This window comes from Nematolebias whitei, chromosome 12, assembly GCF_014905685.2.
Source record: "Nematolebias whitei isolate Nwh7 chromosome 12, NemWhi1, whole genome shotgun sequence".
NCBI classification, from domain to species: domain Eukaryota; kingdom Metazoa; phylum Chordata; class Actinopteri; order Cyprinodontiformes; family Rivulidae; genus Nematolebias; species Nematolebias whitei.
The window spans coordinates 34,424,634-34,444,190 of NC_056509.1; the positions used below are offsets into that span (position 1 = coordinate 34,424,634).

The window sequence follows — 19,557 nt, forward strand, 5'->3', positions numbered from 1 at the left end:
TGTGGCCTCCCATTCTGAGCAGCACTTGTTTCTGCTTCTTTGAAACGAGAACGTCCTGACTGCTGTCCTCTGCAGGTAAGACGCTGTTTAAAGCTGAGTCTGTGCCTTGGCTGTTTAATATCAGCTGGGACTGGCTGGCTGCGGGCCAGGCTCAGAGAGCGTCTTGATGATGGAGACCGAATCAAGCTGACGTGCAGCCAACAGGACAGCTACTAAAAGCAGAAGCGCAGCCTCTGGAGGCAATTACTCTGCCCCTCTGCACGGCTGCAGCCATTACAGGTCAGCAGATGATGAACAGCAGAAGTCGGAGCAGAGAGCTTTGTGGGAAAGGTCAGGCTGGGTAGTGTTCTGTGAGGATAGCTTCATTTGCAAAAGCAGGTTTGTGTTGAAACGCCTCACATTTTTTAAAATAAAAATAACTTCATATTAACGTTTATTTTCTGCGAACATCTGGTGTCCTCGATGGCCTCCACTGCGTGTTCACGTAGCTCAGCGTGTACGCGCTGCTCGCATTCAGGAGGTTCTTGTGTAGAAAGCGGCGAGGTTTGGCCGGGTCGCTGTGAATGCGGAACAGGTAGAAGTTGGCGCGCTCCAGTTCCTTAAGCAGGCTGAACCAGTATCGCACCACAGACGGGTCGTCGCCGCCGACCTCGAAGCCCGCCCAGTGCAGGTGAAGCTCCAGCAGCAGCTGACCCACTGAGTCCAGGACCCCTTCCAGAACCAAGTTCTCTAAAATCTTCCACTCTGCGCTCTCCATGTCGACTTTTAGGACATCCACCTGGAACAGGAAAGAAACACCTTTTCAGTTAAAGTCCTAAAATGCCTCGTAGGACATATTGCCCACCACCTTGGAGCCATTTTGGTTAAAACTTTGGAAAAAAAAACTTTTTTTTTTATAAGATTCAATTCAGTTTATTGATATAGCACCAAGTCAGAACAGAAGTCATCTCAGGGCACTAAACAGAAACATTCATATGTAAAAATAATTTAACATTATTTATCCGAGCAGCAGACTGCTTTGAGATTAACTCCATCGAAGACTCATTTTGAGCAAGCATGAAGGCGACAGTGGAAAGGAAAAACTCCCTCATGAGGAAGAAACCTTTAGCAGAACCAGGCTCAGGACAAGTGATCGTCTGCTTCATCTGGCTGGGTTTGGTAGGAACAGATACACAATGGCAGGTCAATAATCACGTTAAGATAGAAATAGTATCAAATGAAAACTATTCAATTTTAACAATTCATTTTAAGAAATTAGGTCAATTTGTCCTCCAGTAGTCTAAGCCTATAGCATAATAACAAGCCAACCCTAACTATAGGATTTATCACAAAGAAAAGTCCTAAAACTGGACAATGTGTCCGACTCACGGACAGAAACTGGAAGTTGGTTCCACAAGAGAGGAGCCTGATAACTGAAAGATCTTCCTCCCATTCTGCTTTTGGAAACTCTAGGAACCACAAGTAAACCTGCAGTCTGAGAGTGAAGTGCACTGTTGGGAAAATATGGAACAATAAGATCTGTAATATAAGATGGAGCTAGGTTGTTGAGGGCTTTGTAGGTTAGAAGGAAGATTATGAATTCAATTCTGAATTTGATGGAGCCAACAAGATCTCAGAATTTGTTGTTAATCACTCGGCTACAACCACATCCAATTTTAGCTTAAGCTCTATAAAGCTGACTGAGTTGTGGACATTTTTGTCTTGGCTAAGGTTAATTAGCTGTGGTGGCCATCTTGAATTTGATTAACTACAAAAGTCAATCAGTTGAACATCCAGTGATTGTTTTCTGAAGATTTTAGTAAAGTCAAATGGTTTAAGATATTTAGCTAATTTGATCAGCATGGAGATGCTGAATGCAAAAGCTAATAAAAGACATGGAGGAGGAACTGGAGCCTGGCCTGAGTTCAGCAGTGTGGATGATGGATTGAGTGGAATCACAGCCTGTCAAGGCCTGTTGTAATAGAAGAGGGAGGAACTGCTTCATATTATGAATGTTAATAACACCCCGAGGTCACGGTTATGTAAATAGAGTTGTGCACGTTCAGAGCTGAATGCGTGTCTCCAGGACCTTGGGTTTCATCTAGACCGGTAAAACTTTACATTTTGGTTGTTTATGAATTTTAAAGGTATGAATAACTTGTGTCCCGAGGGTTTAACAGTTTCATTTTCTTAAATCGTGTAAAATTAACTTTTCAGATTCACAGATTTACCTCAAAGAAATGTTAGGGAATGTTGTCCTAAAGAAACGTTTCAGACGATCCTGGATCAGTTAAGTTTATGGTGTGAACTTTTACTGTTTATTAATTCTTCTGTTGTCTCTACTTATGCATGTTTTTTATGTATGTTTTTGGTTTTTAAGCATTCTCAGTTTTCCTTTTTGTATTAAAAAAAATGAGTGATGCACGATATTATCAGCATATTGGTATCGTCCAATATTAGAGATAAAGTTAAATATTGGCCATTCCATCAAAATAACTCACTGATATAAAAAGCACTGTCCATTCCAATATCGTTCATCCCTAAAAAATCTTTCATTCTCACCTCTTATGTCTCCGTATGGATCCTTTTGCTATCCGTATGCATCTTTTTTGCTTACGTTTGTCTCCTTGCCTTTTCTTTTTCTCTTTATATGTCTCCATGTCTTTTTATGGTTCCTTCTGAATCCTATAAAAACGTTATATATCTGTGTGCTTTTGGTCTTTTTACCTCATACATTGGTTTCTTTTTACTCTCCTTATGCTTAATTTTTCTCTATATGAATTCATTTTCTTATGCAGCCTTCTAGTCTTTTTATGTCTCTGTGTCCTTTTAGTGTTCCAATGCACTTTTACGTCCGTTTTTGTTTCCTTGCGCTTTTTCCATCGTTCTACTTTGTCTGTCCTTCTGTTTCACGTTTTTTTTTTAGTTTTTTTAAATTATTATTCCAATTAACACTGAAAGTTCAGCTGTTATGAATTTCACTTCCACCTTTTTCAGCAAATTTGAGCAAAGTCCCTCAGCATTTTCAGAGCAGGCAATATTTTCTAGTTTAATGCAGAGATGGACTTTTGCATGAAATTGTGTGCAAGCTGCAGCTAAACAAGTATGACACTTGAATTTGATCATTAAAAGGATATTAATTATCCTGAAATAAATGTTTTTATAATAAAATGCACATTTTCACTAGTAATAGGATTTTGATTTACTTTTCTGTGAAGCTGTAAACCATACTGTATGGGTATTTGTTTAAAGGTTTATTTGTTTAAAACTGGTTTGTGAGGCGGAGGGTGATGTGCATTTCTTTAAGGAAGGTTAGTATCATTTCCCGGTTGTGTTAGCAGGTGCAAACGGGTCAATGCCTGAGCGTGCCAACATAGATCAGCTCGTCACGATTCAATCCTCTCGTCTGTTTCAAGGTCTGATTGAAAATCTCATTATCTCGTGTTCCTCCGATAAACATCCCACTGAACGCTCTCCAGCGGTCTCCACAGGGCCGTTACATAACCTGCATACGGTTTTACACACTCCACTCCTACAGATAGCTCACACGTTATTAAACACAGTGAATCTGGCAGTTTATCTCTTAAAATCTACAAAGCATCACTTTTTTTTCTTTCCCCCCTCTCAATTTTTTGGCCTTGTGATGGGAAGTATGGCTTCAGTAAGATCAGAGACAAAACCATTCAGCTTTTACTAAAGATTAAGGTGCAGCTAAAGGAATAAAAAATTAAGTCACTTCTGATCACTTTTTAACTTTTGGCTAAACGTTTCTACAAAAATTGAATTCCAGATTAAAATTCTGGGTAATTTAACGTATCAGAATAAAAACCACAAACGTAACCAACTCATTTTTGTTACGACTGAAGAAGTCTAGAAAGATGCAGATTCAGTTCAGTTTATTTTATACAGCGCCAATTCACAGCAAAGTTGTCTCAGGACACTTTACAGAAACATTCACACGCATCGAAAAGCCAGTTAGGTTTTTTTGACTGATGAGACTTCTACTCCGGAGCTATTTATAAGCTGGAAAATACAGTTGTTTTCAAGTTAGGGTTAATCTAAATATCTAAAAGCTTTTTGTTTAAGGACATAAAGATTCAACAAGTCTGCTGGCTCCCTTTACTAACTGGCTTTTCTATGTATGTGCAGGTTAATTTAGAGTTGCAAGCAGGTGTGTAGCTAATCAGGAGTTTGTAATTTACCATGAAAACATGCTACGTGTTCCTTCAAGCGCCTGCTCAGGTATTTAGCATGTTTAGTGAATAAACTATGTTCTAGTACTCTGGTTTTTACTGTACATACTGCGCACATCAATGTACATCCAGTGATAACTTTCTAAAAGTTTCATTCAAAGTCAACCAGTGGTTCTTGAAATGCTTTTAGTCGCACACAATTACAGAACCGTGACCGTCTGTTTTTGCCTTTTGGCAGCAGGTAAAAAAAAATATTACCTGTGGCGCTCAAACCCCCTAATCATTTTTATATATGGCCCACTTGCAACTAAATTTGAATAGCCTTCTCAGAACTCTACTGTTCTCAGATCAGTAAAAGCCAAATGTTGAACTTGAGGATTCATTTGAAAACGGAAAAAAAGAATGGGCAAAAATTGCATTCAGAATGGTGCGGAAGAGCCCGCTTGACTCTTCATTTGGTGTACAATTTTATCCATCCATCCATTCATCCAGCCATCCATCCAGCCATCCATCCATCCATCCTCTTCCATTTGTTCATAAGTCAGGTCATGGGGACAGCAGCTTAAGCAGGGAGGCCCAGACATCTCTTTCCACAACCACCTCTTCCAGTTCTTCTGGGAGGACTCCAAGGCGTTCCCAGTCTAACCAAGAAACCTAGTCTCCAGCGTGTCCTAGGTCTTCCCCGGTGTCTCCTCCCAGTTGGACATGCTTGAAGCACCTCCCCAGGGAGGCACCCAGGGAGCATCCTTACCAGATACTCAAACCACCTCAACTGGCTCCTCTCGATGTGGAGGAGCAGCACCAATCCGTTTGTCAATCTCATGCTCCATTCTTCCCTCACTCGTGAAGAAAACCCCAAGATACTTGAGGCAGAACCTCACCCTTTACCCGAAGAGAGCAATCCACCATTGTCCGGTTGAGGACCATGGCCTCAGATTTGGAGGTGCTGATTCTCATCCCAGCCGCTTCCACAGTGCCACTGGATTGGCAGACTGGGGTGGTGGTTCCCATCTTCAAAAAGGCGTCCAGAGGGAATAAAAGAAACTGTCCAGATGACCTGACTGAAAATTGTTGGATTGTATACCTGGATTATTGAGCATGGACTTTGTTGGTTTTGAACCAGTTTGACATGACTGTCGACGAGGAAGAGGGCCGGCACCAGAGGAGGGGGCGTGCCAAAGAGACCATCTTAGCACCAACATAACTGGTTTGTTCCACTTTGGAGTAAGCTGTTTGGGGGAAGAATCAGTTTTGTGTTGTTTCCTTGACTGATGAAGCCTTCTGGATGGAAGGTGAAACGTTTTAGCACAAAAAAAACCAAACTCTCCAGATGACCATTCAGGGGTACTGGAGAAGCGAGTCCGATCGTTGGTCGAACCTCAGATCCAAGAGGAACTATGCGGGTTCCGTCCTGGCCGTGGAACACTGGACCAGCTCTTTACCCTCACTAGGGTCCTTGAGGGTACAATTTTATGTATATTTTTATTTGAATCGTTACGTTTAGGACAGCAAAATTATATACTCCATGACCAATCGAGAGTACAACTTTTCCCCGTTTCTTTAAAGGCTGAAAGCTGAAAGATTATAATTCAAACAAGACTTGAATGAATGCCGAGCGCTACACACACACACACACACACACACACATCCTCTGCCTTTGCCCATTTTCTTTCAAAACGTAATTAATTTTTGACAGACTTTGGCGTGTACAGGGTGTTTGAAAAGATGTTTCAGGTTGTGACGAGATGTAAACAAAGCTTAACGTTGTGCAGCCTGCGCGTGTTTGTGCACAGAGGCGTCGGTACACGGCTGTTTTAAATGCAGAACCGTGCATGCGTCCGCATAACGAGGTTTTAATGGGAGTGCTCAGTCTGTCGGAGGAGCGACGAGGATGCAGAAGAATTGTTTCCGCTTCTCAAAAGCTTCTGCTCAGCCACTCATGCAGAAAGCCGAGTTACTCCAAAAGGTCAACTTCTTTTTTAAAATAAATCTCTTCTGTATGGAGCCACAGTGACTGGCAGAGGCGCCAGATAAAAGCCCCTTGCAGTAAGTCACATCTCATTTAGAGGACACAAATCTGATGTAAGATAATTGATTTAGCTGTTCAGCCAATGACACAACATTATCAGGTTCTGCCCGGTGGTGCAACAAGGTTTTACATCTAAAGCTGCAAAGTTATTCAAGCTGAGATCAATTAGACCTGTTGGTTGTCTTGAATTAAATTGACTCCCAAAGGTCATCAATTGAAGATGGACATCCAGTGATTGCTTTCTGAGACATTCATTAAAATCCTTCCTCTGGTTCATGAGATATTTTGCTAACAGGCAGAGCCAGTGGTTAATGGAATAGTTTCCAGTGAAGGTCTGGTCCGATTATTTTGTGCTCAGAATATGTTTTGGGGATGAATCGCAGCTGTTTTCACCAAAGTTTGGGTCAATATTTGGAATGATCAGAGAGTTTTAATTATTTTTGCATTTGCTAAGTTTGATTATCAGTGGAGGCCATCTTGAATTAAAACTCAAAGGTTATAAGTTGTTGACGTACAAGCAATGAATAATTTCCGAGAGTTTCGTGAAAATCTGTTCAGTGGGTTATAAGATATTTTGCTAACAGATAGGGTCGACGCCAAAAAAAATAGCTAAGCTTAGATTAAAAGTCTTATAATCCGTTTGCGCTCAGGGTAGTGGGGATGATGCTCAGCTACTACAAAACCAGATTTGGACTTGGTGTTTGTAATGTTGACAGAGTTGCAGCCATTTTTGTGTTTGCTAACTTTGATTAGCTGGGGTGGCTAACTTGAATCAGGTTGACTTCAAAAGTGAATCAGTTGTAGACGCGCATTCAACTGTTGCGTTTGGAGAGTTTAAATTCAAATCCGTCCAGTGGTTCGTTAGATATTTTGCTAACAGATTATCTCCAGCCTTTCATGGAAGCGGGTGATAAAGACCTCTAACATGGTTTAAGCCCAAAGCTGTGTCTTACATCTCTGTGTCCAAAGTCATTGAAGATGGTGGCCAGCTTCTTGGTGTTTGCGTACTGGTGTTTGGCGGCGACGGCCGGATTGGGATCCCTCCAGTGCACAGAGAGACGATGGAACCACATGTTGGCTTTCTGCAGGTGAGGCTGCTTCAGGCTAGGATCGAAGCAGTGGACCTCACAGCCTGATCCTGAGAGAAGACGCTCCAGGGACTTGTTGTCCACTCCCAACCTGCAGCAGCACAGAGACAGCAGGGTTTATCTCTGACAGGATCGATGCACGCTCTTAAAACATCAAGTATGAAGGTGCACCACCATATGTCAGTTTTAAACTCTGCTCTTATGATAAGTTATCGCCGTTTATCTCATGCAACATTGCGAGATCTTATGAAATATGTTTGTGCTCGGCGACTAGCTTGTGAATAGCTCTCAGCTACTACTGCGCCGAATTTTAGCTCAGTATTTATAAAGGTGACTGAGCTAGAGCTATTTTTGTGTTTCCAGTGATCAGTTGACTGTGGAGGCCATCTTGAATTGGGTTGGCTCCAAAAGTTCATCATCTCTAGTTGTACACACATTGCTTCTCTTCTGAGGGTTTCATTAACATTTGCCCTGTGGCTCATGAGATATTTTGCTAACAGACAGACAATGTTGACGTCAATAATTAATGGCAGCCTTTTTAAAGTGAATCCATGTCAAACTGGTTCAAAACCCACTCCATGCTCAATAATCCAGGTATAAAATCCAACATTTTTCAGTCAGGTCATCTGGACAGTTTCTTTTTTTTGTGTGCGGAAACGTTTCACCTTCCATCCGGAAGGCTTCATGGATGGAAGGTGAAACGTTTCAGCACAAAAAAAAAAAAGAAACTGTCCAGATGACCTGACTGAAAAATGTTGGATTTTATACCTGGATTATTGAGCATGGACTGTTTATTTTATATGGCTTTATATCGTATACCGTATACCGTATTTTTCGGACTATAAGGCGCACCGGATTATAAAAGCATTAAGCAAAACAAGTTCATTTGTACAGATTTTTGAGCACCGTGTGCCACATAAAATCAGTTCAAGGTCAGGAAGCACAACCAGAATTAATACATAAGGTGCACCGGATTATAAGGCTCACGGTTGATTTTTGAGAAATTAAAGGATTTTCAGTGTGCCTTATAGTCCGAAAAGTACGGTACTTCCAGATGAGCAGAGTGGACTACAGCTGAATAATTCTCATTTTTAGTCACACTGCTGCAATGAAATGAGTGTTAGAAGAAAACGACATATTTTTAAAAAGCTATTAAAAACTATTTACGACAAACGGTCATGAATTTGCGACTCAATAAGTTTCCATTCTGTGCTTTTTGAGAATGAGATCTACTGTACATTTTATGTGTTCACCACTCTCACTTCTTCTTTCTTCACTTCATTTTGACACTCGAATAAATTCCAGCAGACACACAAACACGTTTGCTGCACTTTCCCGTCAACATCAGTGTCTGATCATTTCTCCTCCCTCTCTCTTTAAGTCCATTTTCCCCTTTTTCTCCATTTTTCGCGCCGTATTCTCCTGCGTCTTGTTTTTGCTGTGACGTTACCCTGTAATTGTGTCAAGTAGGCGTGTGCCTCTTTTTCACAGAGGTCCCTGAATGCCTCCCACTTGCAGGAAGATGAGTGATGAGAGGATGCGAGGGCGATGCCTCTTTTACAGCTCTCTACATTTCATTGACAGTTTGTGGTGCTCTGATGGGAATCCCTGCAGATGACAGGCAGAGAGCAGCAGGGGCCGGGGTGTTAGGGCTGTTGTAAAAGATCAGATGTGTGGCCAAAACGATTTGAATCTGCCCATCGTAATTTTGCCTAGATGCCAGAAATCTTAGAGACTCTATGACAAATGTCAGAAACGACATCTTCTCCTGCTTGTATTCCTCCGCCCCCTCAAGTGTCTATGCCTCCTCACATTAGCATATGCGTGATCCATTTACGATGAAGTGCAGGTATTTTTATTTTCCCTCCTGTGTTTTAGCCTACATGAGTGTTCTAAATTTGTAGCGGCACGGCCTTCACTCTGCAAGGAAGGTGGTGGACCAATTTCAAGAAGAAAAGTTTCCTGCACTTCCTGTCTGTGACAAGTTGATTGTAGCGCAGCAAGATGAGGAAGTCTTAATGATCTCTGAGGTGGAAAGAACAAGGTTGTGGTCAGTCAGTGATTGTACATCACTGGGAAGGTGCTGCTTCAAGTTACAGTCCTTCTTTCTGTTTTAAACCTTGAACAGTATCAGTGGCTCAATATATAAGCAGAAGAAACTCGAGATCTTGAGACTGAGAGTCTTCACCAGCATCTTGAGATCTTGACATCCATACAAAAGAAGCATTAAAAAATGCTAACATAAACAAACGGCACCCATGTAAGTGTGTGAAATCTGTCTGGATCAGCCCATTGTTGGATAGAAACCTCGACGGACAGCATTTAGTTCCTTGGTGGTTTTCTGATGACCAAACATGGACTCGTCAGATGCAGCCTGAAACTGCGTATCGTTACTTAATTTTTCCAGCTTGCCTTAAGAAATTAAGGTTCATTAAAAAAGAATGTCAGATCTCAATACATTTCTATTGGGGAAAATCTTTGTAAACACAGTTAAACGTTTTAAGAAGTATAAAAGTCATAGCATCCGTCTCCGGAATGAGCTGAACAGGTTAGATAGCATGAATGGTTGCGGTGGTCTGCACAAGGTCTTGCTGCTGTGACCTCTGCTCTTCATTCACATTTGGTTGTATTGACCTACTGATACGGTTCTTCTGTGCATTAATGTTCCACAGCCGGGTTACAGTCGGGGCCCTTCTGAGGGTCTGATCCGAATAGATCCTTCCCCAGCTACCTTTAGCCTTTACTTAGCCTTTTGCTACCTTTAGTCTTTACCTATGCTGTTGTTACCTTTAGCACTTTTTGCTACCTTTAGCCATTACTTAGCCTTTTGCTACATTTAGCCTTTATCTAGAATTATGCTACCTCTAGCACCTTTTGCTACCTTTAGCCTTTATGTAACCTTTTGCTACATTTAGCCTTTATCTAGCCTTTTGCTACATTTAGCACCTTTTGCTACCTTTAGCCTTTACTTAGCCTTTTGCTATATTTAGCCTTTATCTAGAATTATGCTACCTTTAGCACCTTTTGCTACCTTTAGCCTTTACTTAGCATTTTGCTGCCTTTAGTCTTTACTTAGCTTTTTTCTACCTTTAATATTTACCTAGACTTTCGTTACCTTTAGTCATTACCTATACTTTTGCTACCTTTAGCCTTTACTTAGCTTTTTGTTACCTTTAGCCTTTACTTAGCCTTTTGCTACCTTTAGCCTTTACTCAACCTTTTGTTACTTTTAGCTTTTACTTAGCTAATTGCTTCCGTTAGCCTTTACTTAGCTTTTTTCTACCTTTAATATTTACCTAGACTTTTGCTACTTTTAGCCTTTACCTAGCTTTTTGTTACCTTTAGCCTTCTTAGCTTTTGCTACCTTTAGCCTTTACTCAACATTTTGTCACTTTTAGCCTTTACTTAGCCTGTTGTTCCCTTTAGCACTTTTTGCTACCTTTAGCCTTTATGTAACCTTTTGCTAGGTTTAGCCTTTATCTAGCCTTTAGCTACCTTTAGCCTTTACATAACCTTTTGCTAACTTTAGCCTTTACTTATCCCATCACTACATTTAGCCTTTACTTAGCATTTTGATACATTTAGCTTTTACTTAGCATTTTGATACCTTTAGCCTTTACTTAGCCTTTTGCTACCTTGAGCCTTTACTTAGCTCATTGCTACTGTTAGCCTTTACTTTTTATGATTGTCTATTGTTGTCTGTACCTCATCTGTGTTCTTTGTTTAAAATAGGTCTTTCTTGTAAATGAGTCCTCGTGGCTCAGTGAGACTAACCTGTATAAATAAAGGTTGAATGAATAAAAAAAGTATATAATGACAAAGTATGCAGCAGTAGTAAGAAGACAAAAATGTATAAAAATACACAGCTCACATCTGCATTATTTATGAATGGGGGGAAAATAAAGCAAAAATGAGTATGATGCTGAAATCTGAGTAAAGGGGACAACAAGGTGGATAACTGGTCTTTAGTGGGGGAAGCAATCCAGCAACCTCACCGCTTCACATGCAACACACAGTGGACCAATCAGAGCAGCTGCTCATAGTGCCTATGCAGGCGCAGCTGTCCACGCCTCGTTAAACAGCGAGTAAGTGAGGTGGATCTGTCTCACACAAACACAGAACCAGAGCGTGCTTGTGCTTGAACTACACACACACTCCAGATGATGTTCGACCTTTTGATTGAATCCAGTTTGATATGCAGCTGTGGGCTGCATTTCACTTCGGAATCTTTTGACAGATTAGTGCCAGCCTCACCAGGTTGGAGGATGCTCAGTGTGTGCATGTTTCACTTTTTTTTTTTGCATTTGCTGAATTAATTCCACAGATCTTAAAGGATCTGTTGGATTACGAGAGAGAAAACGAGTCAGGTCATACACCGACGTGAAACATGAAAGTGTTTGATCAAGTCCCTGCATGAAGAAATGTGCATTAATTATTGAAGTATGTAAGATGAGATCACCTTTGAGCTTCACCAACCTCTTTATTTGACGTCTGATCCCCGAATCGAGGAGCCAGAAGTAGCGGAGCGCTGACCTTTCTGACACTCTGCCTGCCGTGACGCCAACACACCTGTGGCATCTCTTACTCAGATTAATGTGCTCACTCTCTCTTTCTCTGCCTGCAGGAAGATCCCTCTGTACTTCTGTTTAACCCCTGGCACATGCAGGGCAAGCAGGTCAAGCTGCAAAAGCCAACTGAGAGTGGTTTCCTCTCGAGTCTCAGGGAGGTCAAGGGTTTGTTTTACTCTTTTTATTTAAAGTGTTCAGATTTGTTTTTTTAAAGTGATGTTCTATACAGTTCTTTGGATGACCTTGGTTTGGAAATATAGAGTCTAATAGCTGGTGTCTGTCTACAGCTGTCACTATGACGGAGGCGGGGTACGCCTTGTCGAAACTCCATCACAGTACATGAGTAAATACTCACCCAAAAGAGTACACCCTGCAGTGTTTGCTCTGTATTCTGTGGATCAGGCTGTAATTTGGATCCAGGCACGCGGCCCAGTCACCTGTGGCACCTTCCTCGCCGGCTAACGAAGCACACGGCACCTGAGCACACAAACACAGCCAGACAACGGGCACCTGTCAAAACAGCTGCTTCCAGTAATAATTTGTTCTATGCACCGTTTTATTACAAACACAACGGTCAAACAAATACAATAAAAAAATGGAAATGAAATGTTTCTGTTCACTTAAAGCAAATGTGAGCAAACGGTGGGAAGTAATCTGCACATTCTGGATAAAACGCCACACTCCTTGGTCTGAAGCTGAACTATTGAATGAACTGAGCAGCAGATGAGTTTAGTTCTGCGTAGTTGGGATTGTGTGTGTGTTGGTCCTGTTAGTATTAAAAAAAAAAAGAATAATAAAACTTGGCACTGCCGAAAAAATTGTGTATTGCTTCTGAGTTTGACCCTCAGCTTGCAGTAGTTTGGCCTCCAGTGGTGAAGCTTATTATGCAAAATATTCAGGATGGTGCACAGCTGGAGCTGAGGCATCGCTTGCATTGCCAAGTCCCACAAGATTAAAACCAAAGATGGTAACCAGAGACTGGGGTATTCTATGATGAAAACATAAGGATGGATTTCATGTTTCTCTCTGCTGTGTGAAGACCTATGCAGTCTTATTGCTGACACACACTAGAGGAGTTAGCAGTGTTCAAAAAGTTTGATACTAGATGCAGTGTCGGCCCAAGTCTCTATGGGGCCATAAGCACAATTTGGTTTGGGGACCTCTATTTCTGCTAAGGTCTGCAATCAATAGTCAGATGATCAGATCATTCACCCACCTAACTCACTGTGACTCTGACAGCCCTGTTTACATGATCCTATATGTATATATAAGATAATGATACTAAAAGTAACAAAAGAAAAAAAAAATACCAGTATGCAATGTATTTTACAGCAAAAGTGTCATCTGCTTTATTATCTTTGGTTCCAAAGAACTGCAGCAGTGTTCAAAATAATTTGTAGCGCAAGATCAACAGCAAACAAGTAAAATAACTTTGACGCATAAAAGTAAATAAAATTGTGCAAAAACAGACAAAATAAAATAAAATATCAAGAAAATTATGTAAATGAACAGTTACTTGAAACCACGTAAAATGGTTTAAAAAAAATAAATTTAAAGTTGAATAATTAGTTCTTAAAACTATGTAAATGTATGCAACAATTTGCAATAGCTGAACTTAAAATATTAAATAGAATCATATAAAAATCATTACTTAAAAAAAATCAATTCCACTTAGGGGGCCCCCTAGTGGCCCCGGGGTCCTAAGCTGCAGCTTAGGTTGCTTATGTCTTGGGCGGGCCCTGACTAAATAACAGGAAACGATCCTGATGCATGCTCAATAATCCAGGTAGAAAAATCCAGAAAAGTTCAATCTGGTCCTCTGGACATTCAAAAAAAAAAAAAAAACACAGCAAAAAAATGTAGATACGTTTCGTCTCTCATCCGAGAGACTTCCTCAGTCTGAGGTGCTGTATTCAGCTCAGTCTCTTAAATAGCACCTTCTCAGAGTGAATCAACCAGTTTGCTGCTGACAACCAAAACCAGCTGCTAACAGGAAACTAGTTTAGGACGTGTCCACACTCACAACATAGTAAAGAAATCAAATGTTTAAACTAATAAATTGTACAATTTTTTGGTGGGTGGAACAAGGTAATGTTGATTATTATGGAATCAACACACAGTAAGAGAGTCTGGACAGGGGCAACTCAAGGATTTAAAGGCTGTGGAAGTGTTTTAAACCACCATGAAGTTCTTTCTTTTAATTTCTTAAAGAAACAGAAAAAAAAAAAAAACTCAAGCAATGTTCAACACAGAACATCCATCATCCTTCAGCTGGTGTAAAAAGTTTAGTTAAAAGCGCTTTGAAACTCACTGTGTTGCTGCTGAAATGGTGTTTTCTGCCCGCCGAGCTGTACATTTTAGTGATTTTCAAAGACTCAGCTCAAGAAAGTGGACCCGACTGTTTTTGAGCCAGGCTGTTAGTGCTTAAAGACACAATTAGCAGAACGCTAGTGCTTTCCTTGAATTTTAGTCCTTTTTTTAAAATATATATCTGAATGATTCATAGGTGAGGGAAAACGTGGCTTAAACAATAAAACATTCCTCTGAAAATGTCTAAAGCAGATCAGATCCAAAAGTAAATAAAATAAAAGTTGTGCATAATGTGTAAAACAGTTTTTCACGTCAGCAGTTTGGTCTGATTTATCTTTAGCACAAATGCTGGCAGTCACCTCTGTCAGCTTCAGTTTGCACAGAGAGAAACAATAATGACTCGCATGTATTAATAAGGAACAAAATATCTGTGATTTTACAGTATTTAAAGGAAAAACAATAACCTGTGTGCCTGTACGCATGTATTTATCCACTCTACATTGTGTATTATTATAAAACAATCCGTGTGAAGGAAATAGCTGAGAATGGAATGATTAGTGCTATCCAGGAGAAAGAATCAGCTTGAGATGTGTGCCTCTTATAAAATCACATCTATTGTTGATTTGAATTGTTGTTTGAAGCTGTACATTATGAGTTTACCTTCTCAGGTAAGTCAGAGCCTCCTAGCTGGCCATTCTTCAAGCGCAAGCAGAGAAAAGGGCACTTTCTGTATAAGATATGGAGCAAAACTGTTGTTTCTTTGTTGCATACAAATTATACTGAGTGGGTACAATATTTGAAATATTCAGGTTCAGCTGAAAAAATTAAATTATCGTGAATAAGTGGTTTTTTTTTGTTAATTATTTCATAAAGTGAAATTCATATATTAAATACCGTACCTTTTGGACTATGAGGCGCAACGTCAATGAACGGGTCTGTTTTCATACATAAGGCACATTATTATTAACCTTTATTTAACCAGGCAAATCCCATTGAGATCACAGATCTCTTTTGCAAGGGAGGCCTGAGCCTGAAGGCAGACTAACATGCATGTTTTTGGTGTGTGGTAGGAAACCGGAGAACCCGAAGAAAACCCATACAAGCACGAGAAGAACATGCAAACTCCACACAGAAAGACCCCAGGTCCAATTTAGAATGGAACCTACAACCTTTTTGCTGTGAGGAAACAGTGAAGCATGAAGTCTCTAAAATGTGCTGGTAGATGCTGCGTTGACTGGACTCCAGAAAACACAGTGGACCAACACCAGCAGAGGACATGGCACCAAACCCTCACTGACTGGAAACTTCATACTGGACTTCAAGCAACATGGATTCTAGGCCTCAACTCTCTTCCTCCAGACTCTGGGACCTTGATTTCCAAATGTCATGAAATTTACTTCAATCTGAACAGAGGACGTTGGACCACTGAGCAACAGTCCAGTTCTTTTTGTCTTCAACCAGGTAAGACACTTATGATGCCTCTGGTTCAGGAGTGGCTCGACTTGAGGAGTGAGACATTTGTAGCTCATGTCTAGGAGTTAATCAGCTGATCAGGGTGTGACATCAGGAATTTACAATATTGAACATCTTCACATTATTCTAATTTGATTATTTATGAGTCATAATCATCAAAATGACAAGAAATAAAGGCTCGGAATATTTCACTTTACATCTGACGAACCTATATAATATATGTTTCACTTTCTGAAGTGATTGACAAAAACACTATTTTTTCACGATATTCTAATATTTTTTTAGCTGCACCTGTATGTCTACTGCTCCAGCTGCAAACATTCATCAGGATGCAGTGTGCACCGACGTGCACTAAACTGCTGAGAACGGTTCCACAGAATCCCGAGATCTTCTTTAAGCTCTGTTACAGTAATCGAACAGCAACTAAGCAAACTGAAGTTGTTCCTTTGGCGTATTTTAATTTGTTAGTTTTATTTTATGACGCTTTGTTTGTGTGTGTGTGTTCGCGTGGGAGCTGCAGACTGCCATTGATTGGACAGTTTGCGTCGCAGGCCATCTCTGTGAGTAACACTTCCATCAGACACTGTGTCAGTCAGCATTACAGCTGGAGATGCTGCGACTCCCGCACTGACTCACCGCCCTCGCCTGTCACTTCGGTGATGGACAGTTTCCCTTTCACTGCTTCCCACAAACGCACCGTATCTTCCTCACTGCTCTTGTCCTTGTCCTTTTCTTCACCACACACACACACACACACATACATGCGCACGCTGAGCTGCTATGTGCTGAAACTCCACTTTGTGAAAGATAAGAGTGATGCTCAGGTATTTGGAGCAGGGTGTCCTTTGTTCTGGCTGTATGGTGAGAAAGGAAAACAGATAAGATGCAGATTTATCCCCCAAGTGAAAGCCATTACAATAAGAACCAAAGCCCATTCATTATTAAAGCAACCTGTACGTTTTAGGCAATGAAAAGTAAACTTGCTCCGTGGGTATATGATAAGAACGAAACATCGAGGTGCTTTTCGTCCGTCAGAGTTTCTTTTTAAACGATGATGTAGGACAATTGAATGGACTTGCAGTAATTAATGATGATAGAAATTAAGAAGCAAACCGCAGCGCTTCATTGATTTGGTCTGAACAGATCTGCTGCGAGATCCATCTGTGCTTTAATCAATAGAAGGATGAATTACAAAGAGCTATTGAACAAGACACACGCTCTCACTGAGCTGAATGTAAATAAGTGGACCTACTTCACATATGGGGAGCAATATTATAGGCAGGAACATGGGTGTGCTATGGGGTCTCCAGTTTCTCCTATTGTTGCCAACTTGTACATGGAGGAGGTAGAAAAGAGAGCCTTGACGTCCTTTTCAGGGACACCACCAAGTCATTGGTTCAGGTATGTTGACGACACCTGGGTTAAAATTAAAACTCAGGAAGTCCAACATTTTACTGACCACATCAACTCTGTGGATAAATACATCAAGTTCACACGAGAAGATGTAAAAAATGGCAAGTTGGCTTTCTTGGACTGTGAGGTCTCAGTCTCGGATAGAGGACATTTGCAAACCGAGGTGTACCGCAAACCCACCCACACAGACCAGTATTTGCAGTTTGACTCCCATCACCCTTTGGAGCACAAGTTAGGAGTCATCAGGACTCTGTACCACAGAGCAGACAGCATCCCCACTAACTGGGCCTTCCTGAAAGCAGAGAAGAAACCCAAACAGGACTCCAGTCAGCCATCAGGTGAAAAGGAGGAACCCAGACCCAGACCAGTGGTCATTCCATATGTTGAGGGGGTATCAGAGAAACTGAGACGTTTATTTTCTAAACATAACGTCCCAGTGGCTTTTAAACCCCAAAATACATTACGGCAAAGACTGGTTCATCCCAAAGATCCAGTCCCCCGGCACAAACAGAGTAATGTTGTGTATGCTGTTCAGTGTCAGGAGGGCTGTGATCAGTCTTACATCGGAGAAACTAAACAGCCACTGGCCAAAAGGATGGCCCAGCACAGAAGATCAACATCATCAGGCCAGGACTCTGCGGTCTACACTCATCTCCAGGCCAGGGGTCACTCTTTCAAGGATGAAGATGTTCACATCCTGGACAGAGAGGAACGATGGTTTGAGAGAGAAGTAAAGGAGGCCATCTTTGTGAAAAGAAATCGTCCATCATTAAACAGGGGTGGAGGCCTCCGGGTTCAACTGTCCCCCTCTTACAATGCTGTGATTGCTAGTATCACTCAGCCCTCTGTGAGTAGTAAACAGCCATCAGTGTGCTAATGACCCATTGTTAGGCTGATGGTCCTTCTTGAGCATGTGATCAGCTGGTTTTGGTTGTCAGCAGCAAAACTGGTTGATCCACTCTGAGATGGTGCTATTTAAGAGACTGAGCTGAAAACAGCACCTCAGACTGAGGAAGTCTCTTGGATGAGAGACGAAACGTTTCTACATTTTTTGTTGTTTTGCTTTGTTTTTTTTGAATGTCCAGAGGACCAGATTTAACTTTTTTAGATCAGTCAAAAAAAGCATCATGAAGAGGATAAAAAACAAATAAATTGCTTCGGCATATAAGTTGCATTTATTATGCATCACCGCTGACCCGTCGTGTTTATCTTGTATTTAATAATTCAAGGCAAGGAATACTTTAGCAGATAGTACCCATCCTCTTTGTTTGAACGTCTGAGCTCAGGAAGCCGTTATAGGGTCCCTCTGGCAACGAAGAATATCTATAAAGAATTCATTTATTCCGAATGCAATAACCATTCTTAACCAAACCAAATGATAATATCTACCTATGGTATGCAAAATGTTTTATTCTATGCACAATATTTTTGATTGTATGAATGTGTTTTATTTTATGATTGGAGAGCCAAAGGAAAATTTTCACTTTGGTGGATAATAAAGTTTTATCTTATCTTATTTTATCTTATCTCTTAATGGTCAAAACAGCTTTATTTTACCTGGGCAGAGTGGCACCATCCATCCATCCATCGCAGCTGGAGCCACTAGCTCTCCAGCGTTCCTCCGCCTGCACCAGCTGAGTGAAGCGAGCGCACACGGGAGGACTCGCGGTTGCAGTTCTTAGAAATTTAAAGCGTCAGTCATAAATTGCGTTACGAATATGGAATAAAAACTTATATTAGTCGCTTCGGCGTATAAGTCGCAGGACTGACAAATCTATGCAAAAAAACTGCAACTTATACGCCGGAAAATACGGTATGTGGAAAATCTGAGGACAACTTCACAGCCCAGACATTACTCTTGACAGTGGAAAGTCCCAGTTAGAGAAAAGTGCAATCGTAAAAAAAAAAAATCACTGATGAAAATTCAAACTGCTAATGTGCACTCAGCCTTGGTGATTAAGTCAAGAAACGATGTAAGCAACTAATGCATCATCACAACACTCGCGCGGTTTCTTTCCTCAAAGCTCACTCAACCTCCGCTCCAGACGTAAACAAGTGCATTCCAGCAGAAACGAAGCAGGCCGTGAAGAACAGCTCTGCCAGGTCTCAGGAATTTGATCAGAGCAGCACTGAGCTCAACAGTCTTCATTTCCCATAGCTTTCAGTGGAACCTTCAACAATTATGTTTCATCCCATTCTGCACCTTCTATTATGCAATGCATATAAAAATAAGCTGTCGTTTTTTTTTAAATAATTTAACGTTCGGAGTCAAAACACTTACAGGTAAAAAGTTTCCAGAGCACGTGGTGGCTCAGTTTTATCAGCAGATGTACACAAGGGAGTTAAAATACCTATTTTTTCTTTACGTTATTCCACACTGCACATGAAATTCCTGTGAGAGCCCTGTACTTGCAGGTTATGTAATTGTGTTTTATGTTGCTTATTTTTTTTACGTAATGTGTGTGTGTGTGTGTGTGTGTGTGTGTGTGTGTGTGTGTGTGTGT

The 19,557-nt window shown here is 40.9% G+C and overlaps 1 protein-coding gene across 1 annotated transcript; it reads right to left on the reverse strand.

Moving 5' to 3' along the window:
- Positions 1-433: 433 nt before the first annotated feature.
- mettl24 (methyltransferase like 24) lies at positions 434-12,783 on the reverse strand. The gene is made up of 5 exons (XM_037685152.1): positions 12,700-12,783; positions 12,213-12,334; positions 7,155-7,380; positions 3,985-4,002; positions 434-778 (listed from the first exon to the last, which is right to left on the reverse strand). Exons 1-5 carry the CDS (start codon positions 12,781-12,783, stop codon positions 434-436), a joined length of 795 nt encoding a protein of 264 aa, XP_037541080.1.
- Positions 12,784-19,557: the final 6,774 nt, after the last annotated feature.

Excerpts from the sequence above, each read along its gene's own strand:
- mettl24 (XM_037685152.1), bottom strand. The coding sequence starts at position 12,783 with ATGCCTCAGCTCCAGCTGTGCACCATCCTGAATATTTTGCATAATAAG. Across the intron at positions 12,335-12,699 it reads CAAACTACTGCAAGCTGAGG|GTGCCGTGTGCTTCGTTAGC; the intron begins GTCAAACTCAGA and ends TTGTGTGCTCAG. Across the intron at positions 7,381-12,212 it reads TGCAGGGTGTACTCTTTTGG|GTTGGGAGTGGACAACAAGT; the intron begins GTGAGTATTTAC and ends GTGCTGCTGCAG.